At 44.4% G+C, this 26,722-nt stretch overlaps 1 protein-coding gene across 1 annotated transcript in view; it reads right to left on the reverse strand.

Annotated features, from left to right (window-relative positions):
• Positions 1–7,294: 7,294 nt before the first annotated feature.
• MDFI (MyoD family inhibitor) overlaps positions 7,295–26,722 on the reverse strand; it is a 45,668-nt gene continuing 26,240 nt past the window's right edge. The window contains exons 3-5 of the mRNA XM_081915629.1: positions 20,338–20,565; positions 10,566–10,838; positions 7,295–8,827 (exon numbers count right to left, since the gene is read on the reverse strand). Coding sequence (XP_081771755.1) covers positions 8,571–8,827; positions 10,566–10,838; positions 20,338–20,565 — 758 coding nt within the window. The 3' untranslated portion in view covers positions 7,295–8,570. The remainder of the gene's footprint in view (positions 8,828–10,565; positions 10,839–20,337; positions 20,566–26,722) is intronic.

Below are 26,722 nucleotides of genomic sequence, written 5' to 3' on the forward strand. Positions count from 1 at the left end.
TGTGTTGTATGTATTACTGACACTCTAAACTGCAAGTCTACTAAGGTGATGGCTCCAGGTGTTGTTTTGTTTTTTGATGTAGTTGCTGTGGTGCTTCTACTCAAATGTTTCTCTCTATCCATTAGGTTCAAGGTTAATATCCTTCATCTCCATCTGGCTGGACATCTTCCCTGGGCCAGCACTTTGGCCGAACCTCAACTCTTAATAAAGGGAAGTGCATTTCCAAAAGCAATTTCCATGCAGAGGCACTGCACGAAAAGAGCTCTGTGCGTTAATGCCTTTGCTCGAGCTGGGAAAGCAGAGGCAGAGCTCAGGGAATGTAGTTCCCTTGCAGTCAATTAGCAATTCGACAATAAACTTTCATTATTAATATGCTCCATAATAAATTGCTGGTGGTTAAGCTGATGAAAATTAAAGCTCCCCTAAATGTAATCCATCAAAAGGGCCCTCTGGATGAAATTTGCTGGAAAGGCCATCTCACAAAGTCCATCTCACTTGCTGTTTAATAGATCTGTCTGGGGTTCCAGAAAATGGATTCCTATCTAGTCTGATCTGTTGAACCCCCTGACGGTATATGTTTCAGAAGGATTTCCATATTTATCCAGACACTGGTTTGGAGCAGGGAAGGTACTAATCCAGGGAAACTACTTATCTTAACCCCAGGAAAAATAGCAAGGCTCCAGACATTAGTATGGGTGCAGTATTGTTACCCAGTACTGGAGCATGGGATTCTGCTCAAAACCTAGTCAATCTATGAGCCCATCTAAGTCATTTCGTACTGTCTACATTGAGTGACAATGGCTTTGCAAAATTTAAGAAGGGCTTTCTCCCAATCACATCTGAAGATGCCAGGGAATGCACCTGGGACTGCATGGAAAACATGTCTCTGCCACTGAACTACTTAAATTAAGAGTTGCACAACAGAAATCTGCTTTGTGGGGAAAGCATCAACCCATTTCTTTGTCCTTTACTTGCTAGAGTGGTACATTGTTTCTAAACTGATTGCTCTTGCCCCGAGAGTGTTTGGGGTCTGTACCATAATTGATTCATACTAACTCACTACTCAGCAAACAGCATTTTGCTACACAGGGCAAAGGAAGGGATGTACATATTTAACTCCCATTTGTAGGACTTGCATGCATGGTGGGGAAAACAACCACCAGCAAGGCTACTATCATTGCAGCAATGTAGTCGTGAAAACTACCCCTGGTGCAGTTCTCCTTTCATGAAACTCCTTTCATGAAAAGTAATGGTGGACAACTTGTGACCCTTCGAATGTTGTCGGCCCCCATCTCCCATCAGCGCCAGGCAGCATGAATAATCCTCAGGGGTTAAAAGTGCAGAAGTCTTCCCAGGGGTCTGCAAGGACAACCTCCTCAGCAGTTATGTAGCACAGATTGCCACTTAGAAACCATCATTTTGTCTTCAATTGAAGAGATAAATAGCCCATCTGATTTTTTAAAAAAATCCCATCTAAAATTCTGCATATGTGCTCGCCATACAGTTTTAAGTGAAAACTGATCCTGATTTAAGTGATCTAAATTCATATATTTACCTAATCTGGACTGATTTTCAGAATCCCCCCTGAACACACAGGGCCAGGTGGCAGTAATTGCTGGCCAATGACCCGCAACCCCTTGGGATATAGTCTGAGAAGCATGACGCTCAATGCGTCACTGCTGCCAACGTCAGAGGAAGTGTGCCTGTCTGGCCAGCTGGCGCTGCGCAAATGGGAGAACAACAAACCCATTTACTCACTGCCCCTGCCCAGTCAGGCTGCTCAAAGCCCACGTGACCCTCCAGGCCTGTAGGCATGGGACTTGCCTTGGCATCTGGACAGCTCTTCGTTTTGGAGAGGCTTCCAAGGGAACTGTAAAAACCAAGCGTGGCAGGAGATTAATTAATTGAAACTGAAGACATCTGTTGTTAATTAATTCCCCGAAGCATGGTTAACTCTTTGCCCACTGCCTGCAGGTTTCAAAGCTTGCAAACCCCTCCGTCCTACTAAGATTCAGACTTTATGCAGCCTATGTTTGGTACGTAGGTGGCTTTTTTGGGCAGGGGTAAGTTGCTCAGATGAGATAGAGGAAGCAGGGAGCATTGTACAAAAGGGGCATTTCAACAAATGTGGCTTTCCTTGCCTCTGCATTACTGTATCCTGGCAAGCGGCACCTGCTAAAATTCTCTTGTTGTTGTTTAGTCGTTTAGTCGTGTCCGACTCTTCGTGACCCCATGGACCAGAGCACGCCAGGCACTCCTGTCTTCCACTGCCTCCTGCAGTTTGGTCAAATTCTCTTATGTAGTGGCAAAACTTATAAATTAATGAGGGGTGGGGGAGATACTTGCTTCAGTCAATAGGAATTCCTCCCAATGAGGAGGAAGATTTTGTATCCTTAAGCATCCAGAGACAGGAATAACCCCATTCAGAAAACCCCCTAAACATGGGGGATGGTTGAACACTTCAGTGTAGAAACTACTTGTGTTTATTTTTCTGTAAATATGAGTTTCCCAAAAAAAACCTATGGGTATTTGCGTACTTGAACAAATTCAGAGTTCCTTTCTTTTTATTGCCATGTAGTCATTGCCATGTAGTCATTATTTTTCAAGTATTAAAGTGGATTATACGGTTAAATTTTAATTTATTTAAATAAATTGATTTATTTTAATTGATTTATTTAAATAAATATATTTTATTTATTTAAAATAAAATAAGTATTTTATTTTATTTTATTTTGTGCTAAAGGGTGACATTTTGTCACTCAACAGTTATATCCAATTCTACAGTACTAATGACTTCCCGCTCACCCATCACCAATGTTTATAATAAAAATTTCCAACAATTGCATTTTAAAATTGCACCTGATGTGGGAAAGCCCACTGTCACACAAGCCCCTCTAGTAGACACACTGATTTAAGGAGAGATGACCATCTATGCCTCTCCACCTGGGAATCCTGCACAATTGGGCTTCCTGGTTGCAAGGAGGAGCCCTAAGTGCAAATGGGCCTGTCTCATGAGTTTTGAATGCACAGCCGACAAGGGTAGAGATGGCAAGAAGCTGCATTGCATTTGGGGATGTGACCAGCAGTGTGCATGGGATGGGGGAATGTCTGTGCATCCTAATGTTTATTGACATACTGGGGAAAGCTTTATGATTGATTTACACAGACCAAGCTGCAGCTAAAGGCATAAAAGCAGAGCAGGGCTTTTTTCTGATTAGTTGGCAAACTTACCGCTAGTCTATTCCTAATTGGGCTAGAGTGATGCTCCCCGCAAAGGTGGAAGAGATCAAGTCAGCCACATCATATCCCACCCTGCTCCACCAAGCCCTTCCCAAGCATTAGGTACATGGTGCTGCTTGAAAGCTTTTAAGCAACAGAATTTTTTGAAAAATACTCCTGCAAGCTGCACATTCCAGTTTAATGGGAATCCTTTGTCCAGCCAGCAACCTTTGCACTTCCATCTGATAAGCTGCGTGGACAGGCGCTAAGCGGAAAGGCAAAGCATGTAAGGAACCAATCAAAATAAACCTCTGGGTTTAGAGGTTAAGCGTAAGCATCACTAAGGAGCAGATGCTCTGAAGGGAATGGGAATATGTAGAAAGAAGGAATTTGGATTGCAGGGGATGGAGGGGGAGCAACTGAGGAAGAGTGTGGAAGAAGCACAGAAGAAGGATTGGGGAGGCTGAGCAAACAAGGAAAAGGGGGCAAAAATTGCACATATACCTAAGCAGACCAGACAGACAGGATTGTCATTGGTGCATTTACTAACTAGCTGTCTGGGAACTGAAAATGACTAAGTGATAGGTTTCTGGCCAGGGTAATGTGAGACACCCAAGGCCAAGAAAGAAAAGGAGCTGATATTGTATCTTCTAACCAGTCCAGCATTGGCCTAATGTCCAGCAGATGAATGTACATTGGACTTCAACTACTGAGTCAGGTTCCACAAGAGTTGAGAACAAAACAGGTTTATTAAACAGTTTCCCTCCTAAGGGAAGCAAGTGGTAACCAGGAAAAGGACATTTTCAGCAGTGATGTCCCATCTATGGAGGACCTTCCCCAGGGAAGTTCACCTACGGCATGCCTTGTTGTCTTTGGCAACCAAGAGACATTTATTTATTTCCCCAGGCCTTTAAAGCATATAAAGTACTTTTGAGAGGTGGGTCTCCTGCTGTTTCTGCCATTGTTTTATGCCGTTTGATATGTTATTTCTGCATGTTGTGTTTTATTTGTTTTAAACCATGCCATGCACTGCCCTGGAATCAATGATGGAGGGAGGCACAGAATTTTAAACTCAAGTAAACAGATGTGACCTGGCATTCCTCTGCCCACTCCACCCACAGTTGTTGGGTGTATATTTAAAATGTCCAAAGCAGCAAAGGAGGATGGAGCCATTGTTCTTCCCACATCACCAGCTCAATTCTCCTACCTTGTTTGTGCAGGGAGAAACTGAAATCCTGCTGCTGCTGGAGAGGCAGGAGAGAAGGGAGATGCAGGCACTGGGAGCACTGTAAGAGAGTAGCTCCAGTGACAGCTTATCCCAGGGGTCAGCAAACTTTTTCAGCAGGGGGCCAGTCCATTGTCCCTCAGACCTTGTGGGGGGCCGGACTATATTTTTTTGGGGGGAAATGAATGAATTCCTATGCTCCACAAATAATCCAGAGATGCATTTTAAATAAAAGCACACATTCTACTCATGTAAAAACATGCTGATTCCCCAACTGTCCGCGGGCCAGATTTAGAAGGTGAATGGGCCAGATTTGGCCCCTGGGCCTTAGTTTGCCTACCCATGGCTTAACCTCTATTGCTGCTTTAGCAGGGATGGAGAACCTATTAATCCCTGGAATGTTGTTGAACTACAACTCCCATCATCCTAGCTTCCGCAGGCCACACTTGCTGGGGCTGGTGGGGGTTGGGAGTCCTACCTTTGGAAGGTCCCAGGTTCCCCATTCCTATTTTAAAGCCATAGACATGATCTTCAGGACCCCTAGCAATGCTTACCCAACATTTAGCAAAGGACCCAAGAGGTTCTGATTATCCTTCAAGTCATTTAAATCTGTGATCTGTTTGCGAGGCCTCTAAAACTTCTTGCAGGCATTTTTGTCTAGAAATTTAGGGATTGTTGTCTCAGAAAGCCCTTGAAAACCAGCTGCTTAATAATATATTTTGCAAATGTGTTCCCTTGCTCCCTTTGTGGTATTTATTATCGAATTATTTGCCATGGTATTTTTAGGAAATAAGATGTCCGCGAAAGCTAATTAGGAACATGTTAGCATGTGTGTAATTAATTAGCCAACATATTTCACATTTTGAAGAGCGTTTATGCTATTTATTCTTTCTTAACAAGATGGCCACCAATATGGAGGGAGGGTGGCCCATGATAGTTTTCAAGGACTTGGTGCTGAATAAATGCATCCCTCCCATAAGCACAAGAGAAAACCTCCCCACAGGAAAATAGGGGGGTTGGAAAGGCCTGGTCAGCAGACCTGGGTCAACCAAGGGCTCTACCATGTCTCAGCCCAGATGATCTAGTGGGGATGGATTATTCCTTGAAGATGGCAAATATGTGCCTGTTTTACTCAAGAGTAGACCTACTGAAATTAAGGGACCTAACTTAGTCATACTCATTAATTTCAGTTGGTCTGCTCTGAGTAAAACTTCACTGAATACCACCCACAGGGGTTGCCCATTTAGTCCTAACTCAAAGCTCTTCCCAGACCCATTATATGTTAGGTAAAGGTAAAGGTACACCTGACCATTAGGTCCAGTTGTGACCGACTCTGGGGTTGCGGCACTCATCTCACTCTATGGGCCGAGGGAGCCGGTGTTTGTCCGCAGACAGCTTCTGGGTCATGTGGCCAGCATGACTAAGCCACTTCTGGTGAACCGGAGCAGCACACGGAAACGCCATTTACCTTCCCGCCGGAACGGTACCTATTTATCTACTTGCACTTTGAGGTGCTTTCGAACTGCTAGGTTGGCAGGAGCTGGGACTGAGCAACAGGAGCTCACAGCTCACCCTGTCGCGGGGATTCGAACCGCCAACCTTCTGATCAGCAAGTCCTAGGCTCTGTGGTTTAACCCACAGATGATTGCAATATAAAATGTGAGGAACCTACAAAGGCAGAAGAAGCTCTCCACTTCCGAAGCTTATCCCCCAAAATGCAAAGGGCTGGGAACAGCCCAGCAATGTCAGGGACAGAGCTAAAATCATCACCGTCCATAATCATTTTTAATTGTTAAACTGTCCTTCACCCCATAGGATCCCAGGGCGGTTTACATAAATGTCAGATAAAATACCACAGAGCAGAATTTGACCTCCTTATCCAAACATATTACAATAATAAGGAATGACAGCAGCAGACAAAATAATAACTGTGGGGCTCCACATGTTTATCTCCCAAAAGCCCAAAGGAAAAGATAGTTTTCAGTTGACGTCAAAAAGCTGACTAGGGGGAGAGCTGTACCTCCACAGGGAGTTCCACAAACAAGGATGTCCTATCCAGTGTCACCACCGAAGCATGAGCTTGGCTGCTCCCCTCCCCCTCCCCTCCCAGCAGATCTCAAAAGCATGGGGGTAAAGGTGCCATCATCCCACAGCGACTTTGTTAGCTGTGTCACCAGTTCACGAGAGCACCATGTTAAGGGGGCTTATACAGAGAGCATTCTATCATGCAAAGCCTCCGCCGACAGTCTGAAGCACAACCCAGAGAGTTTTGAACACTTCCATAAAAAATGGAGCAGTCTGGCTACTAGACCTTTTTTCCTGGATGCAGTATAATCAAACCCAAAACGACCTTGTTCGCCAAACAGCGTTCATCTTTAAATGCTAAGGAATTAAGAGATGTGCAGAGGCTCCCAAAGTCAGAACCACTCATTCCAGCGCAACACCCCTGCAATTCTTCAGCTCTTTCCAGTCGTTTTTTTGGGGAGGGATATATCTAGTGAGTCCTACTTCAGATGCTCTGATCTGGGAGTTACTCCCTGCATGTCTCTGTCTTAAAGAATGTCTTCCCAAAAAGGTCCTCCATTTATAAATTGAGGCTATTTGAAACAAAACATTTTGTGCTTAGATATGACAACCCAAATACAAGGTGTTCATGGGGTTATTAATTAATCACCACTGGCATGGTTTTTTTAAACACACTATGGCAGCTAATGCTTCATGCACTTAATATGTGGTGTGTGTGATTTGTACTGGGGTAAAATGACCCCAGAAAAGGTGCCTGCTTATCAGTGTGTGGTAGTTTCACCCTTAAAGCCAGTACACAACACTGAAGTATTCTCTGGCTCAAAGTGATTTTTTAACATTTTATTTACAGTAACAAATAACAATGGAAAGACAAATTATAAACCCATCACTGAAAGGGATTTGAGGACTCCCATGGGAAGGATGTCTACATTTGGAGCGGCATCTGCTGTTCCCCTTTATGGTCCCCAAACAGGCTACCATTTTGGATGGCTCTCTTGGAAGGCTGTCATGTCAGTGTCCAGTATCAAATGGATCGCTGCCTTTGCATTAGGCCTAGTGTTTGCCTGCTGTGGGGAAAAGGCACGGAAATGAGGCTCCAGTTATCCCCTTCCACACCTATGAAGTACATCCTCATGAAAAAGCTCCTTTAAAAGTATTGCATTCAAACACCAGATATGTCATCAAAATCCTTGAATGTGTATGGAGATGACTGGATGGGACTGTCTAATCTCAGCACCGATATGTCCACTGCAAAAGGTTGACTAAAGGATTGGGGGAGGGGAATTAGGGATGAGATACGAGTCCTCTTAAAAGTTCACAGAACAGGTCAGCTCCTGGCTGCTGACAATTGTGGAGGGGCTGCTCACAAGTCACTTTCTCATGGGATTAGGGGCTGCTCTGAGGCTTTGGCTTCCTTTCTTTCTGCCACTGGAAGAATTCTGCTACAGGGCCAGGGATCAGCCCAGAGCAGCTGCATGAAAACATTCCATCTTGGCACACTAGGCTAGCTGCCATCCTCTTGGGCGCCGGAGATGTTCAGTGGCCAGCCAGGAGAGAGCAAGGCTGCCAGCTAGTTGACATCAGTACACTTAAGGCACTTTTGCCAAATGAAAAGCACCAGAACTAAGGGGAGAAATACCCAGGAGTCGAACAGCAGCAGGACCCGACGGCCAGTAGGTGGCACAGCTTACTGGCACGCTAGACCCAGGCAGCACATCATGCCCATCTCTGGGCTCCGTGTGACTGCTCCAGATCCCGGCCAAGCAACTTAGCTGGATGTGCAGCTAATCTTTGTCTGCTCTTGGCTCAGGCAGCAGGAACACTCCTCTCCCCCAGCTGCCATTGGGAGGAATCTGGTGGGAGGGGAGAGATAAAGCAAGCACACCCACCACTTGTCCTACAAGAATCCTGCACATCTTGTTCCCAAGCAGTTCTGCAGCCCAGAATTTTGGTCCCCTCCGCAGGGCTCATCTGCTGTTTCAAACATCGCTTCTTTGGATTCAGATTATTGGATGGTGGGGGAGAACAGTGGAGAGACCTCGTTGTGAAGGTTTCCCGCACATTCAGTTTATATTCAGGGCATGAGATCTGGCTGCATGTCTCAGGAGGAGAAGCACAGGCCACAGCACTCCATGCAGATCTCAAGGCAGTCAGCCGACTCACAGCATGCATCGATAATGCCGCAGTCCATGTCACATGGCAGGTCGCAATCGGCACATTCCCCAGAGCCGCAGCAGCAGCAGCAGATGCAAGAATCCTCGGAGCTGCAGGAGCCACAAGTGGCACAGTCCAGCATGATGTTGCAGAGGGTCAGGAACTCGCAGAAGAGGCAGGAGAGGATGCAGTGGACACAGCAATCTGGAAGCAGAAAGAAAAGAGAATATCAAAAAGCAAGCAAAAGAGAGCCAAGTGTGGGAAGCTGAAACCAGGCATGGAGAGAAGTGATTGCACCAGAGTCAGAAGACAGGAAGAAACAGAAGATACCATTGTGCATAGCATTCTGCAAAGGCATTGCTCCAAAAATCTGCCGATGCTAAGAAAAGCACAAATGTTGCATTTCAGTATATCAAGGCATCTGGGGCCAGTCTGGTGAAAGAAGATGCTGCAGACACTTGGATGAGAGTCAGTGATTATCTGGGATGCTATGGCTAGGGAGAAATCACTTAGGAATCTCTTCAGCAGTCATGAGATTGTGAGCCTGGCCAGCTAGGGAAAGTTAACATCAACACTGTGTACAGTGACATGAATTAAGGCCCGAACCTTCATTTGAACATACGTAACTAGAAATCCTCTCTCTTCCAGAGAAGATCCCGTCATAAGCCAGGTGCCCCACAACTGGTTGAAAGGGAGAACAGATAGCGAGAGTTCATCTACTGGCTCGCTGGCATCAACAGTCCCTTGAGGTCTCTTGCCGAGAAACAGTGGCCGGCCTCTTGCAGCTGCAAAAATAATGACGTGCAACTGCAAGGGCTGATTTGGAGCATTCCCCCACCCCTTCCAGTCTCTCTTTTTTCAAAGCCAGGATGCCAGCCCCTAGTTTTGGAGCCTGATCTGGCCCTTGAAGTGGCCATGTTTACTTTGGGCCACACCCACTACTGGCATACAGCCTCCAGATGTTTGGCCAATAGTGAATGCGCAAGGCAGAAATGGTTATAGCAATTAGAGCCAACAACTGCAGGGCAAAATTCAGCACGCCACACAACGCCACAATTCTCAAGCAAGGGCCACTCAGCAGCTTCATAGTAAAGGGAACCAGGGGACAACTCCCCATTAAACATTTCCCACTCCTGCTTTAGTGCGCAGTGGAAAGTATTGGAGACTGTACCGCCACTAGCCCCCCAAAGGATGATATGTCCACCTCCCTTGTGAAGGCTGCATGTCTCTGCAATTGCCATATGACCAGATGAAGAATCTGGATGAATCATACACAAGTCCTAAAAGGAAGAACCAACAGCTGCTATGGTATCTAAAGTAACTAAATCCTAAAAGAGGGAAATGTATACAGGTTCAAAAGCTAATGCAAATGAACATGTGCATGTCATCAAATTGTTTCAGACACTGAACAAGAGTTGTGAGAATAGCAACTCTTAAATCCATCTCCATAATTTTGCTTTCTTCTCTCTCTGGCCCATTTCTTCAGGCCTATTGAACTGCCCCTGATCTTGTCTTGGCTTCCACTTGCTGCCTGCATCCTTCCACTGAATCTGCCCTCTGTTGCATGGAAGCTGACCATTCTCCAGTCCTACCACTGAGACTCTGTGGACCCTGGCTGGCTTGCTGGCTGGCTGGGGTCCAGTCATGTCTGTCTAATGAATCATTGGCTTCGTAACTGCATGAACTGGAACTCGGGTTAGAATATCTCCTATGGATAAGACATGCATCTTAATGCAGGCATTGACCCACTCCATGTGTCTGGAAACAAAACAGGTAGTGTATATACTAAAAAGTAGTAATAAGGAGCATCAGTGTTTCCACCTTCACATTCTCTACCATCCAGTCACTGGTGTGGTGGTGCTTTCTACTCTCCTCCTGATGAACAAAGCACCAAATAAACTCTAGCACTAGCTGAAGAATATTAAGGTATGGGGAGAGGTACCTTCCTGTGCCTCAGTAGGTATCTGAGATGATGCTGATTTGGAGCTGCCTTTGCTCTTTTTACTGATCTGGCTGTTGATGGAGTGATGAGACTGTAGCTTCCGATGAGGCTTCTGGGAGCCCGACAGTGAGCTGCGTTCAGAGCACAAGGCACCATTCCCAGCTTCGCCGTTAGAAGCACTGAGGTCTGACACATGCCCAGCACCATTCTGCAGCAGGGGGATCAAAGTCGAGGTTGGAGGGGTCCGGACAGTTACTCGGCTTTGGGGCTGACCTGTTAGGGAGGAAGAGAAAGATTATGGAACATAATGCCTATGCAGCTCTGACAGAAATATATCTAGGATTCCACACTGCCCTCAGAAGCATTGAGAATTCTTTCTTGTTGGGGTTTTGTTTTTGTTTTTTGCCAGTCACCTTGGTTATTCTTTTGGTATTTTAATAATACCAAAACCCCAAGTGGCTTCCATTCTAAAATGTCTGAGGCCTTTTGGGAATGCTGTTGACTTTGAACCTTTTGTTTTCTGTACTGACCATTCCCTGTGGTTAAAAGATGTCTTTGTGCGCCTTGGCATTGCTTTTTCATAAGTGTGTGTAGAAATGTGGGGGAGGAAGATTATAGGAGCTCTTACCTGTGTATTACACAAATCCATAAAAAATGTGAAATAAAGTAAACCCAATATTTTCCTCAGGGAATAGTAGTTTTAACTGATTATTCCTCCCCCTCCCACACCTTTTTTACTTCAATGAGTTCTGAAAAACAAACAAAAATTATACTAGCTATCAAGTGGAAATGTGGTTAACATCACATACTGTACATTCTTGAACATTCACATATCCACAGTAACCAAGTGGCAAAATAAGCTGCGACTTCCGAAATACAGGCTATTATTGTACTGAATGGTAACACATGTGAAAATTGAATGTATGCAATGGCAAGTCAAGAGTTAGCTGTGTGTCTCTTCCCTAGAAAATAAATGTTTGGTCCCAATAGCTCATTCAAGTCTCCAAATGACAATGGGGATTTAAAGGGGGGGGACGGTCCCCCTGGCTATTTATGTGGAATTGTACTTATTTTATTTAATTATTAAATTTGTATACCTCCCTCCATGTGAAGATCACAGGGCGGTTCACAAAAATACATAAAAATGCAAAACGAGAACACAAAATATGTAATAAAACAAAAACAAACCAGTAACACCATCTCCCAGAAACACAAGCACAGGATCACAGCAGAAAACAAAAGGGAAACCATGCTGGCCATTTGCTTGGACAACAGAGACGTTCTAGACTCCTAAAATCAATTTTTGCTCTTCCTTGGTGGTGGGGAGGAGAGCAGAACTTCTTTGGGGGTCTTCAGCCTACGTTTGGAGCCTTGGGACATGGACCTTTCCCTTTTATGAAGCTGCAGTCTCCTCTCTGGGCAGAGCCAGCCAAACCTCTGCTATGAATGGCATGCATCTGCTGGCCTGGGATCCCCCACCCCCCTCCGAGCCTCAACCACAAACTGTTCAAGAATGAAGAACAATTGTGATTACAGACCATTGTCCGGTTGTATCATAGTAGCTCCGTTGACTTTAGGAGAGGTTACACAGTATGCATGGCGGCAGCAGTAAGACAGGGGGAGGCCTGTGTACAATAAAGACCTCCCACTGCTCTGCCACATATTCAGCACTGGAAGGTTTCAAGGCATGTACACCAGCCCACCAGGAAGCAGTTCTTGCTCAGATCTAAGTGGAGGTGCTGTACTAATTTTTGGCGGCATCATTTAATGATGTTGCAGCATTCTTACTTGAAATGTAAATATACAGAAAAATTAGTTTAAAGAGAAATTGGGAAGTGACGCAAAATTGTGAGTAACTTGCCCAAAGCCACCATTAAAGCCACCATTAAAGAGGAAAAAATAAAATTCCCAAAATCCACCTCCCCCAACTCTCTCCAATTTTTAGACATTTTTTAAAAAAAAGGAGTGAAGGAAGTCAGGTCTCCCCCTTATTTCTAGCACTACCGAAGCGACAGTCATGAATGTAAAGTGTGTCAACTACTCCTAAATGCAAGAGATTACAAACTGCAGTTTGGCAGTGGAAACAATAATTTGAATGGCCTTAGCCAAGATATATATTTGGGGATATGCAAGCACCATTGGAACCTGCAACCTCTTGCATACGTTTCTGATTTTCAGTTTATAAACTAACTATCCAGATCAGGATAGGGTTAAGGAAAATGACGTGATTGGCCCCCAAACAAATAACTTGCCACACATTCACCTCATCCCTCCAAGCTAGGGCTTGTTTTTTCCCTCTGCTAGACTTTACATTTCTCTCCCCTCTCTGATCTGTAAACACGCGGTGATTCAGCAGAAAGGCTTGAGAGCAGAAATTATCTTGAGCCAATCCAGGGAACAGACGCTGCATTCTCTTTGGGGTGTCAGCTGGACAGGACTCCTGAGTTTCTGGGATGAAAAGGGCCAGGACTGAGTCATACTGAAAGCATCATGCACAACCTTCCAGCACAAGATGTTTCTTGTCTCATGATAGTGGGGGAGCAAAGCAATGCACAGTAGGTGGCAAAAAGGCAATCTTGGTTTCTCTAGCATGGGTAACCTACCAGAGGGTGTTAAGTTGACACAGGATTCTATTTTGACACACATGGACTCAAGGAGAAAAGAGGTGGAATTGTAGGCACCAAGAAACACAGCTGCCATTTCCTGGATCTGAGCTTGGCTCTGCCAATAGAGACATCTGCCAGATACAGTAGGATGCCAATATTAGTTTGATGGTGGTAAGAGGGCATCTCTGGATCAGGAGCCAACATTTTAGAATGGCAAAGCACCAGAATGGCCACCTAGTTATCTTCAATTATTATTTGTTCCACTGCTCAGGAAGCTTGTGAGGTCACTCACATTAAGAGACGAATGACAGACGTTATACAGTGGTGCCCCGCAAGACGAATGCCTCGCAAAACGAAAAACGCGCAAGACGAAAGTGTTTTTCGGTTTTTGCGTCGCTTCGCTAGACGAATTTCCCTATGGGCTTGCTTCGCAAGACGAAACATCTTGCGAGTTCTTGCGAGTTGGTTTCCTTTTTCTTAAAGCCGCTAAGCCATTAATAGCCACTAAGCCGCTAATAGCCGTGCTTCGCAAGACGAAAAAACCGCAAGACGAAGAGACTTGCGGAACGGATTAATTTCGTCTTGCGAGGCACCACTGTATAGGAAAGCTGACTCATTAAAGGCTTATAGGGAAATATTACAAATATTGCAGAAGTATTTGTAATACAAAAATGCACGGAAATATTACAAATATTACAGAAAAGCAAAGCATTTCTTCTTCCCATACATACCACACCTGTACATGAGGCTAAGCAAGAGAGGATTCTTCAGTGAACCAGAGCTATTGGTAGTTAATAAAGGCCTCATAAAATGAACATGGATATACTAGTTATCTTGTGGTTTTGCATAGAACTGGAATGGTAGGGCCAGGGTCATAGGAAGGGTTATTCTTCTGCTCAAGAGTTCATGCTCAGGAGAGGGAAACTGCTGGCCAATGAGTGCAATCATGATTATGAATAATCACTCTCTATTTTTTATTTACTTATGAAACGTCTATACTACTTTTCAGTCAATATTCCCAAAGGACATTGGATGGACAGGTGGCAGACACTGTCACTGTTTATAGTTGCCAAGATCATTTTCAATGCCAAGCATAGTCACTGACAACCGTACCTGGAGGGAGGGAGGATCATTATAGGATTAGAGATGGCAAATAGAAAAGAGCCCTTAATCAGGTGTGCTGAAGAGGGCAGGTTGGGAGGGAAGAGCACCCACAAACACACTTATCTCTCCCCCCATCCCCATCACGGCGTGCATGTTCCAGGGTGATGGCCTGCAAAGTGAAAGCTTCCTATACTTGTGGAAGCTCCCACATGAATCAGAACCTTGAAAAACCATGAATAGAGAAGACTCCCCAGAGCAGAAATTCAGCCCAAAGGAATGGAGAGCTGAAGGGACAGGTCATCACAACCATAATGTGAGGGACAGCGTCATTGAGCAAGGCCTGGTCTCCCTACCTGCTCTTGCGGTGTGCAGGAAAATGGCTGAATGGGGCTTAAGAAGAGGACTTGAACCTTGCTGTCCTCTGCCCAAACCCAATGTCCCACTCCCTACACCACACTTTTCTCATTCATATTGTGACATGGTGAGGCACTATCCTACCAGCGGAAGTTCCCTTTGCATACACATAACCCTTTCCAACACAAAGCCTTTTCAAATTCAACAGTCTGTAAAATAAAGGTTTTGACCTATCCACGACCTGAGTGTGCAACGATCAGCATTTTGAAAACACTTTGTGCTGAGGTTTTCATTCTGACAGAATGCCAGTTGTACGGTTTCTCCCCTACCTTTTGACCTCAGAAGCCGCACATTAGCATGCTAATGGCAGCAGGACAATCAGTGACTGCACAAGTCTCTTGCTCAATGCTAATGGTTGCAGTATCCAAGCACACCTATAGCTCCTTATCTGCAACATGACGGGAGCAAAAGCTTTATCGCTAGTTAAAACTTTTCTAAGAGGGAGAGACTCCTTGCTATATGCACATCTGCCTCGTTTTCAGTTTCTGCTTAAGGCTAAGAATGAATTTCACCAGCTGAGTTCAAATTGAGCCCATGAGAATATGGGTTCACACACTGACATGACCTTAACTGCAGTGGCATGAGTGAACCATTATAATCATCATTATTTCGGGGATGAAATTATAGAGTGGTGAATCCCCTAATCAGATAATTACAGGTGGGAATTCCACTGATGATAAGAATTTCATTCTCAGCCATTTATTATAGTTTTTTTCCTGACTTTTCAACACAGTCTCCTTTCTCAAACCAGGCCAACACCCAATTCACCATTAGCAACCTGGACCGTTTCAAAAGCTTTCTCTGTTCCAGGGGTGAATAAAGGCCAAGTAGCCTGAAGACCCATTTGATACAATCCACAGGGAGCTTCCCTTATGCAAGCTCACCAAAGTGAACAGGAGCTGCACACATATTCTATTCATAATCCTTTGGTCCTGTTTTCTGAAGGAAAAAAATATGGGGGCGGGAGGGAGGGATTAAGCCAAGCTTATTTATTTATTTAAAGCCGGGGTGACCAACATCTGATCTGACCCCCCTTCAAGCAGATTTTTCTGCTCTGCCAAAAAAGCAACAACACACCCAACCCCATTGATTTGGGCAGTAATGATGATTTAATTTCTGTATTTAAAATATCTCTAAGCAGTGTACAGAAAACTGAAGCAAAAACAGACAAGTTAAACAAAAATATTATAGCACGCAATTACATATAAAAATGTTACATTGATGCAAAGTTACTAATATAACATATCAATATATATTGATATGTATCAATATATATAGATATGTATCAATATATATTGATAATATATCAATTCATTCCCCCCCCCCACAGCCTCTGGGTTCTCACCCAGGGTCTGAACAAACTCTCAGCCGACCCACAGAAGTCTCACAATGAGAAGAGATCCTGGAAACGGCAGACATCACCCTAGTCTCGCACTCCAGATTTGCTCTTTATGGTCAGGCTCAAGGTGGATGTTACTTCCTCAGGCTATCCACAGCTGGGTCCCATTCAGCTGCACTTTTCACACCCAGTTCCAGGTGCAGCAGGTTTGTGGAGTTTCCCGTGGGGTCCAAAGGATGGGGAAATGGCCTCCTCCACTTGCAGCTCTTTCTTTACTCTCTGTGCTTTTCTCCTCCTCCAGCTGCAGTAGCAGCAAAAAAATAGTCAAGTGGACACAGCACTGAGGTGGGCTGAGAGGTTTGAGCTAGGGCTGCAAAATTGGCCCTTATCATTTGAGGAGCAGGGAAGAGGAAATAATTTGCATAGATCAGCAGAGGAGGGGGCCTGTGTGCTTGTGCATGTGTGTGAAAAGGTGCTGACTGGCCACGTCTACTTTTGGCCACATCCATGACCAGCACACAGCCCCAATTATAGTGAAAATGGAGCCTTGCATCACCAGAAACATGTTTGTTCTTTCAATTTGGAGTAGACTTGGTTTTGTTTTTCAGGAGAAGGACCATCACTTTTGAGATGTAGTTCAACAATAGAACAGAAGGTCCCAGGTCAAATCTACAATGGCTTCTTCATGTAGGGCTGGGAGAAACTCCTGACTGAAAGCCACTGCCAGTCAATGTACTGTATACAGTACTGAGCTAGGCAGACCAAATGTCTGACACACTGCAAAGCAGCTTCCTAGGTTCCTAAGGGAATGTTTGTACAGTAATGAAACAAACTCAACATCTTGGCCTCTCCCTACCCAATACCATCTAAAGAGTGATGATCCTACCTGCACAGCAAAAAGTTCCGACTCAAGTTCCAGAACTAACAGAAGTGTCGTAATCTGGTGGATGCATTAACGCAATGAGTATTCCTTTGATCTGGTTACTCTAGTCATACAGTGGTACCTCAGGTTACATACGCTTCTGGTTACATACGCTTCAGGTTACAGACTCCGGCAGCCCAGAAATAGTACCTCGGGTTAAGTACTTTGCTTCAGGGTGAGAACAGAAATCATGCTCCGGCGGTGCAGCAGCAGCAGGAGGCCCCATTAGCTAAAGTGGTGCTTCAGGTTAAGAACAGTTTTAGGTTGAATATTAAGTACTTAACCCAAGGTACCACTGTACTCTTGTAAGGTAGCTAGGACTTGTTCTAGATCAGGGATGGGGAACTGGATCTTTATCTCCCCCCCGCCTCCAGGGACCAAGCCTGACAAACAGTTGATGTCGCAGTGACATCCAGTGATGCATATTTTTGTATAGCGCTGTGCATGGAAGCCCTGATGATCAGCTGATCACTGGAGCTTCAGAAGCACTGTGCTTTTCAGGCATCAATGACCAGCTGATCAGCTGGGCTTGCAAAGTACTGTACACCCAGGCTTTGCAAATCAGCTGTTCCATAGTACCTGCAAACTCCCTTCAGCCCAGCCTCACCTTTACCTGCCCCAAACTTGATGACATTCATGATAGCTTGGCCAAAATGACATTACAGAGCAAACAGGGAGGCCTGGCAGGACTAATTTGGTCTGCAAGTCAGAAGTTCTCCATTATCGCTCTAGACAAACCTATTTTGTCTAGATGGTTTTATTCTCAATAATCCCCACTCTGCTAGCTCAGAAGAATGCAAAATAGGATCCCAAATGGTGTTAAGTTGGAGTGGCTTAAATGGAAGCACAAGACCAACACTGATATTGCCAGTTAAAGATGAGAGGTCTACTTCGGATGACCTAGCCATGACGATACTGTGACAAATGATTCACAAACAATTCCACTTGAATATGGAGATGCACATTAGGTCAGATCATGGCGGAGCAAAAACCTTGCTCTCAGTAATGTTCTTTGTGGCAGAGGGGAAAAGCACACTTTATAGCATGCTTGCAAAATCAAAAGCTTCTCCTAAGGAAAAAGATCTCTCCTTCAAGGAATTTTCGTTCGAGGAAGACACCTCAGGGAGTGGTTTGAGGCGATATGTGTGTGTGTAAAAACCTACAGCAGAGGCGCAACATCTGGGAGCGTAGCTGCTGAAAGCTCCCTCTCTGCAGAGGGTGCAGCATGGCTGCAGAGTGACTCATGAATGCAGAATGTCAACAGGCAAGCAGCCCAGCACCAGATGCTCTCAGGCAAGCATGTGGCTTCAGAATTGCACAGTTTCATTACGACAGTGTTTCTAGTACCCTTTCCCCAGTAACCTTTTGTTCTATATATATGCCTGCACAACAAATGATTTGCAGAACTCGCCCAAAGTATTTTCCTAAATGAGGAAAAGCCTTTGAGGGAGGAAAGGGCATGTTAGTGCCCAGAAGGGATCAGTCTTTTTAGGGTAGGACAATCTCCCCTTCCTTGTTTTCCTGTTGTCTACTTATGGAAGGTGCCATTGGGAGCAGAAAAGAGAGGCGATGGGTGCTAGCCTCTGCCACTATGGTCGTACTAGCACCCTCTCAAAGCTTCCAGGGGGGGAAAGGGTTATCAGGCTACCATGACGTGTGTTAACCTGTAATGTGCAGTCTGGCCCTCAAAGTAGCTTCTGGTGCTACTTTATCTCGACACAGATCTGTGTCCCAAGACCCATGGCATCACCACTTTGGAATGATGCTTCTAGATGACCTGTTTCTTGAACATTTAATCTAAATGCCTACCTCTACCTGAAGGTAAAGCTGGAGGGCTTCCCTACCTAAAAGCAGCATCAATAGATGGCAGTGATAGAGATAGGACAAAAGAGCTTTGTGCACCTGTATATCAAGTAACTTTCACACAAGTCAGTGTGTGCTTGCATTGACTGCTGAAGGAAGCTGTGCATTGTGGGGGAGCATCTGCACTTCCTGGCTCAACAGCCTCCATGCAAAGAAGTTACTCTCTTGATGGCGACAACCTCACATGGAATCACCTAGTTCTACAGGGTGGACTTCACATCCCTGAGAATGGTATAAATCAAAGTTTAATCTCTCAACAGAAGGAGATTGTGCATGTCCACCCCAAATTTCTGTGGATTATCCTGTACTGGCTGTTCTTCAGATTTCTAAATGACAGCTGTTGTATCCTGGTCACACTTCAATTTTTTTCTATGCAGCCACAAGTGAGTGCAAGAAAGGGGGTGGGGGAATCAGAAAGTGGGCGATAATTAGTTTTTGTATTTCCAGTTAAAGAATCATGTATCTACTGGAATTAGAAACAGACATTTAAGAACATGGCATGAAGATCCAGAAATGAGTTCCTACCACTAGAGGAACAAAGAATTTATTATTGAAAATATTACCATCTTATAATCAGGAAAGATTTGGAAGCAGAAGAGTTTTGTGGGCTACGTAAGTGCCTCAGTCATTGACTGATATTCGAAAGACATTTTCTTAGCAGGGAGCAAAGTCAAAGTTGTTTAACAGTGGAATGGTCTCCATTGGGAGGTTGTGGACTCTCCTTTCTTGTTGGTTTTAAAGGAGAGGTTGGATGGCCACCTGTCATGGATGCTTTAGCTGAGATTCCCGCATTGCAGGGGGTTGGACTAGATGACCATTGGGTCCCTTCCAACTCTACGATTCCATGATTCTACAAATGCAAAACTGGTGTATGCATCTCTAGACAACTTGAAGATCTCTGAAAATGGGAGGAACTATAATGTTACCTTTGCTTATTTCTTGCACATTTGCGGACTCACGCCCAGCTGTGCAACAGTTCTGGATGGAAATGGTGAAGGAAATCAGCAGGATGATAAACTATAAACATACCTTTAGCCTTTTTAAAAAGTTCACTTCAAAATGAATTTGTATTAACAGTACAGTATCTTTACTAACAGCATAAAAAAAGATTATTCCTAGATACTGCTAAAAACAGAAAAGGCCCATCATTGGTAATTGACAAGGGTTTTGCAAACAGCTCTATTGTATATAGGGAGTAAAAAATGTCATCCGAATAGGTAGTAGACAGAGAACCAATATGTAAAGAGTTGGTGACCTTTTATTTACTGAAAGCAAAGCAATCTTGTTTATAATAGCATATGTAATTTATTTTTGACAGTTTCGTTACTTGCACCAGATTCTTCTTTATTTAAGATAATCTGATTTTGTTTTTCTAAAGAAGAGTGCTACCTCAAATTCATTGCCCTATCAAAAGTAAGTGAACTTTGGGGGAGGGATTTTGGTAACTTTTAAAGGTGGGATTGACAAATGTTTCATGAAACAGGAGACCTTACTATCAGTTAGAGACTGGGGTTATAGACATACGTGTTATAGCTTCTCTCGCTACTGCAGAGTTGTCCTCAGACTTCCTCTTGGAGGGCGCTGTTCCATTCACCAGGGACCTGCAAGATGCTGAGTGTTCTTGTGATGGGTTTTCTTCCTTCACATCTGTGGTCTGATTATGAGAATGAAGAGCTGAGGTTGGCAAGTTTGGAGTAGTTGGTGCTACCGCTGAATTCGGCATGGAGGAAGGGCACGTGTTTGTATCTTGGCCTGAAAGACAGGAGGTAGTTCCAGCATAAGTGTTGCTTTATGCTGATGACAGCAGGCTCACCTGATGCCTGAAGTCCTGAAATGCAAGTATCCTCACAACAGCTCCCACCTGATTAGAGAGGATGGATAGCTCACTAAAGTTCGTTCTCTCTCTCTCTCTCTCTCTCTCACACACACACACACACACTCCACCTATCCGTTCAGACCTACAAATCTCAGTTTACTAAGCAGAGGTACCTACAAGGTAGCATTGTGCTAAAACCTGTCCTCCAAAGCTTTCTTACCCTGCAAAATAGGGTTATTTTACTGACTAATTTGCAGGATGCTTTAGCATTGCAGCAGGCACAGGACTGAGCCTATTTTATTGTTAGAACATGGCCACAGAACAAAACACTAGGACAATTTTTCAGTGCAGCCCTAATATGCACCCCGTGGCACCCCTTTATTGCGATACAACCAATGTTACTTAGGTTTACGATACAACCAATGTTACTTAGGTTTATTAACCATGGTTTCCTCTCACCCCCAGGGTCTGAAGAGAGGTACAATGGGATGCCATGTCATTTATTTTCAGACTTACATGTAACTATCATACTTCTTTTCTAGTGGACGTAACTGAGCCTGGAATCAAAAAGGAATGGGGTGGTGAACACTCCTCTTTGAAACCATCCCCATTCCTTCAAAACCATTCCACTTCCTTGCCCCCCACTTGTCCCACTTTGATTACTTATATCCAAAGTGGGAAACTAATTACCAGGTTAGGAACAAACTAGGATCTTCAAACTCTGGTTCAAGATCCTGACTTGTTCCAGTCCTATTAACCAAGATTTCCCCAATTGGACACAAGAAGAGCTGGCTGGGTTGAGGTCAACAGCCCTTCTAGCCCAGCATCCTGTTAGAGAAGCAGATGGCTTTGGGAAGCCCACAAACAGGACATGAGCACAAGAGCCTCTGCCTACCTGTGATTCCAAGAACCTAGTATCCTCAGGTCTAATGGAAAACTAGAGTTAATTAACCCCAGAAGTGCTGTATTGCAGCATGCAGAAAAGAAGAAAGGAGTAGTATGAGGTTGGAGCATGCAGGTGCAAGGCCCGTGCATATATCAACTTAATAAGCCAATATATCTATGTTTAAGCCAGGCCACAGAGCTGTGATGCATTAAAAGTATAAGTAAAATGTATCCCATTACCATATTTTTAGTACCCTGGTGGGAAGGACAAAAGGGCGACTCAAATGCGTATTAAGCACTGTGCAACGAAGAGAATAGTTAAACTGTACAAATGCATTTGTAAAAGGAACGGTGAAAGAAGAAATAAGGGGCGATACTTTTCCTGCATTGTTAAGTCAGGAAAGGGGAACTTGTGGCCCTTCAGGTGTTGTCATACTCCACCCCCCACCAGCATGGCCAACGGTCAGGGATGATGGGACTTGTGGTTCAGCAACATCTGAAAGGCCACAGGTTCCCCAGCTGTGAATTACGAAATGCGGGGAGTCTGACCTTATGAGAGCTTCCTAGGCCGTATATGGTCTGTTGACCAATTGCCCTCTTAAGCTAATTTGCAATAAACCCTTCTGTCGGCCTGAGTTTGGCCTCAAACTGAAGAAAGAGCTCCGATGTCAGAATCTCCTTGCCATTAATGCCAAAGCACGGTCACTTACACTAAACCAGTTGTGCTCAATACTGATGTCTCATTTATTCCATCAGGAAAGAGCCAGAAATGTTCTGTGGATGAGAGACACTGGGGGTGTTTACACCAGGATGCCATTGGCATTCAGAATTAAATTTATCTCATGCGCAAACCCCAATTATCGATGCCACTTTCCTTTTGGCACACAGTGCCTTTTGGCGTAACAGATGCAGCTGTGGGCTCTCTGTGTTGGGGAAAGCTGCTCCTGCTGGATTTCTTGCCCAACACACACCTGTTGAAGGCAAAGGAACCTTGCCAGAAAGAAGGTGGAAGCCCTGTTTCTGAGATCTTGACTAGTGGACAGATGGAAGGCCAAAAGGCAATACTTAAAAAGAAAGCAACATCTAGGAGTTGTTGATTTTGGTCAGGCCCATGAAATTTGCTTATTGCGCACTCAGGGGAAAGCACATTCCACTTCACTACTTGAGGCAAAGCGGGAACGTGCTGCTATCCCTGCTGCCACCTTGCCCCCTTGCTACCTCCTCACGGCCAGCACCATGCCTCTCTTACCTGTGTAGTGCAACAGTGTCCACAAAATGCCAACAGTGGCACTGACTTCTGGTGAGATCTTTCAATATCTTGCTGAAGTCTTGTGAGATCTCTTGTGTTCTGTGTATGCTGCTGATCACCTCTAATGGTATTTATCTTGTTTGTATGCATGTGAACATGGGTTTCCCCCATAGATACTAACTGCAGCTTCAGCATTCCTATACACAGGGGCTTGGGGTTTTTTTGGCCAAATTTAACCTGCTGTAAGGGGCATAGAGTATGCTCAGGCCCCCAGCCGGCCACACATCACCTCTTGGGAGGGGGAGTAGGCCCGCTAGGACCTTCCTCTTTCCCCCTCCTTGCTGTTTTGCTGCTCTGCCTACCCCCTATCCTCCTTCCATGAGAGAAAGTATGGGGCTGGGGCAACAGAAGTATATAGGTGAATAAATCACAGCCCATATAATAGGTAAATAGGCAGCAGATTGTGGGTGAAGTGGAGGGTCCAATTAGGACTTTGTCAATTTTGGTTCCTCTCCATTTCTTGTTTTTCAGGTCTTAAGCTCCATTTTCCACATCAATTTCCGAGTTTCCTCATCTATCTATCTATTCCTCATGAAAATTCATCAGCAATTTAGTGCATATTTCTCTGAATATGCATTTCTGTACCTAATTTTGCCCAATATACACTTTTTTTGCAAGCAATTTCCTCTAACATACAAAGCATATGTGTTATTTTCACTAATAGATATGCATCCTTATGCACACTTTAGTAGATGCATTTTTGTATACTTTAATTGAGCTGAGAGATTGCTTAGCAAAATTCTGCGAAGTGTGCGTTTTGAAGGATGGCTATGTTTCAGTATTGCTGAATTAGCTAGGTTTGCCTTTAAGTGAGAACTGAACCAAATTTCTCCCCCATCCCTAGATCCAATCCACACACAGTGCGATGAGCCCAATAAATCCATGTTGGCGCTCCTGTGTGTAGCCAGTTGTATAGTACAGTAGCAAAAGTGTGCAAAGGAAACCTGCCTTATCTCAGCAAACCACTTGCTACAATGAAGGAATTTTATTGGGTGAATCGGGGCCTGTTCTAAGGGAATGGAATAATCACACACTAATGACCAGAGCATAGATTCACTGAAATCACACCGGGACTCGGGGTGCTGGTGGTGGTGGGTATTGGACCTGCAAATCTTTCCTCTCCCTCTTTTTAGCATCCCTCCCCCCTTCCCGGTTCAACCACAGACCTGTTCACTCCCCCCGCCCTCAGAGCCCCTTCCTGCTCCCTCCTGGCACTCAGAATAGCAACAATTTACACACAAGACAAGCAGCTGGAGTGCAACAGCTTCGGAGGGGTGGAACCACACTTTATATAAAGTAAATTACACCTTAGGCGCAGCGAGCGAGGCCAAACACCCATAATTACACTGACGGTAACAACAAGACCTACTCTCAGCCAGGCAGGGGGCTGAGGGCAGGAAGCAAGAGGCCCTTGGACCCGTTATTATACTCAATATAACAAGAGGTCCTACATGCAGGCAGACAGGGAGGAAAGGAGGCAGACTGCACATACACGTAATTATAATGACTGCATCACGGAGCCCTGCGTGAAAGAGAAAGGGCTGGATCCTCAGGCCATTACAGTTAACAGACTACTTTCTATAGGCATCGGAAGGCTTCACATCAACCAAAAGGCTTGCCAGAGTTGGGGTTAGTGTCACAGCAGCAAGATGTGCTAAACACACAAGCTTGGATCCTAAGTTTAAGGAAGTGCGTAGCTTAGCGGCTGAAGACTATGGCATTCAAAACATGGTCTCCACAGAACACGTGCTCATAAGTTGTTTAAGCATATGGGAACTTTAATTGATTGTAGAGGATGAGGCATCTCGCCCATGCTCAATAATTTTTCAAATTATTGCTTCATGTTTTCTATTCCAGAAGCGCATACTGGCATAAATGCAACCTTTCACATTGCTGCTTTCTGTTGTATGTAAAACAGCCACTTGAACAGTTATCAACACAGCAAGTTCTGCAGCTGGTTTCTTATGTGATTATTAGGGATGAGTCATAGCTCACTTGCAGATGTTGCAGTCATAATGACAGGTTATTAATTGCATCATTTTCACACTGGATTAGTTTTAGATGACATCACCAAACCACTGTGTTCGGCCACACACACACTTGTTCCCTCCTGTCCTCAAACACTTCTGATTCCCCACTATGGTTCTTGTTTCACACAAACTACAGGTTGCCTGGACCTGGAAAATGAGGGTTAACTGTTGGGAACCTTTGGAGAGTGGGGCTACTTCTGCTCTTTTTTGGCACTGAGGAGCAGGGGGAGTGAATTATTTTATTTTATTTTATGTTAATTTATTATTTTAGGCAGGAAGGATACGCTGGAGTTTTGGTGACTGAGGTGTTTCGGAAATGTTATTGAGATTATCTGAACTAGAAACCACCAACTTTGCAACTCTGATTTGGAGCCAACTTGTAGTTAGTAGTAACCACGGTTTGCCTGATGATAACCAAAAGGTTGCCATTGTGAATATATTCACCGAATGAACCTTCATACAATGAGAGTTAGAATTTACTAAGTCATTAAAAAGGGAGGGGGAGTCACTTTAATGTGGTAAATTCCCTATCTCATCACAAGAAAGAACATGGGTAGGCAAAGGCCCCAGGGGGCCGGATCTGGCTCAATCGCCTTCTAAATCTGGCCCATGGATGGTTTGGGAATCAGCGTGTTTTTACATGAGTAGAATGTGTCCTTTTATTTAAAATGCTTCTCTGGTTATTTGTGGGCCTAGGAATTCATTCACCCCCCCCAAAAAAATATATAGTCTGGCCCCCCACAAGGTCTGAGGGACAGTGGACTGGCCCCCTGCTGAAAAAGTTTGCTGACCCCTGAGAAAGAAGATTCAAGCAACATATTCACCACACAAAATTTGATGCTGTTAAGATCACTGCTTGAATGTCTTTCAAAAGCCCCAAAGTAACAGCTCTTAATCTCCAGGAAAAAAGCCTAAAGAAAAAGAGAAATGTCAAGGAGCCTAAAACCCTTGCAGCTAAGGAAAAGACCATGCAGGCTCATACTTTCCATGGAATATATAAGCATTAAAAGTGCATTGCACTTTTCCTGACCTGGTTCAGCTGTGCTCATTGAGCCCCACTCCAGGGAACTTTACGTGGATGGTTTCTCCACAGTCTGCCTGTCAGATTAGCCCATATGAGAAGAAGGGGCTCTCTGAAAGCCCTCTCAGAGACACACACAGCCTTGTGTCCAAAAACAGGAAGACAAATATTGGTTTGGCGTACCAGTTTTTTTCCTCCTCGGTATTGGAATTATTTTAAGACAAGCTCTCTTTCTGGAGACGCTTTTATCAGCAAAGCGTCTCCTAGATTAAAGTTACAATTTCAAACAAATGTAGAAAGGTCCAAAACATTACCCAAAACAGTTTTATTATTCCAAGAGTACATTATATATATGTAAAAACAAAATTATTTTGGAATGCTCATTAGTAATTCTGACACCAAGACCTGCAAATTACTTCCTGCTAGAAGGGAACGCAGAGGTGCAGCAGGATAGAGAAGAGTCACATACCATGACTCTTGACTGGAAGAATTTGGTTGCATCAAACGGGTTTTTTTTAATGAAGAATCTTGCTAGAATACCTGTCATAAAGCTGCAAAGCTCCCAGGATTTGAAGAGATGTCATCGGGATTTTTTGAACACGGCATTGCAAAATGAGCTATGCTTTTCCTTAGATACACCCCCCCCCAAAAAAATACCATGAACCATGCAATTTACTCAAAAGTAACCCCCATTGCCTCAACACAAAGCATGACAACTGCTGTATTTTTATGTGATGGGCCCAAATATTTCACCTTGGTAAGCTTCTATGCCTGTGGCATTATAAAGTAGTGATAGGTCAACTTTTCTCAGTTCAATTTGAACTCTAATCAGCAATTGCAAGTATCGT

The sequence above is a fragment of the Podarcis melisellensis genome, assembly GCF_964234715.1.
Source record: "Podarcis melisellensis genome assembly, chromosome: 6".
In the NCBI taxonomy this organism is placed as follows: domain Eukaryota; kingdom Metazoa; phylum Chordata; class Lepidosauria; order Squamata; family Lacertidae; genus Podarcis; species Podarcis melisellensis.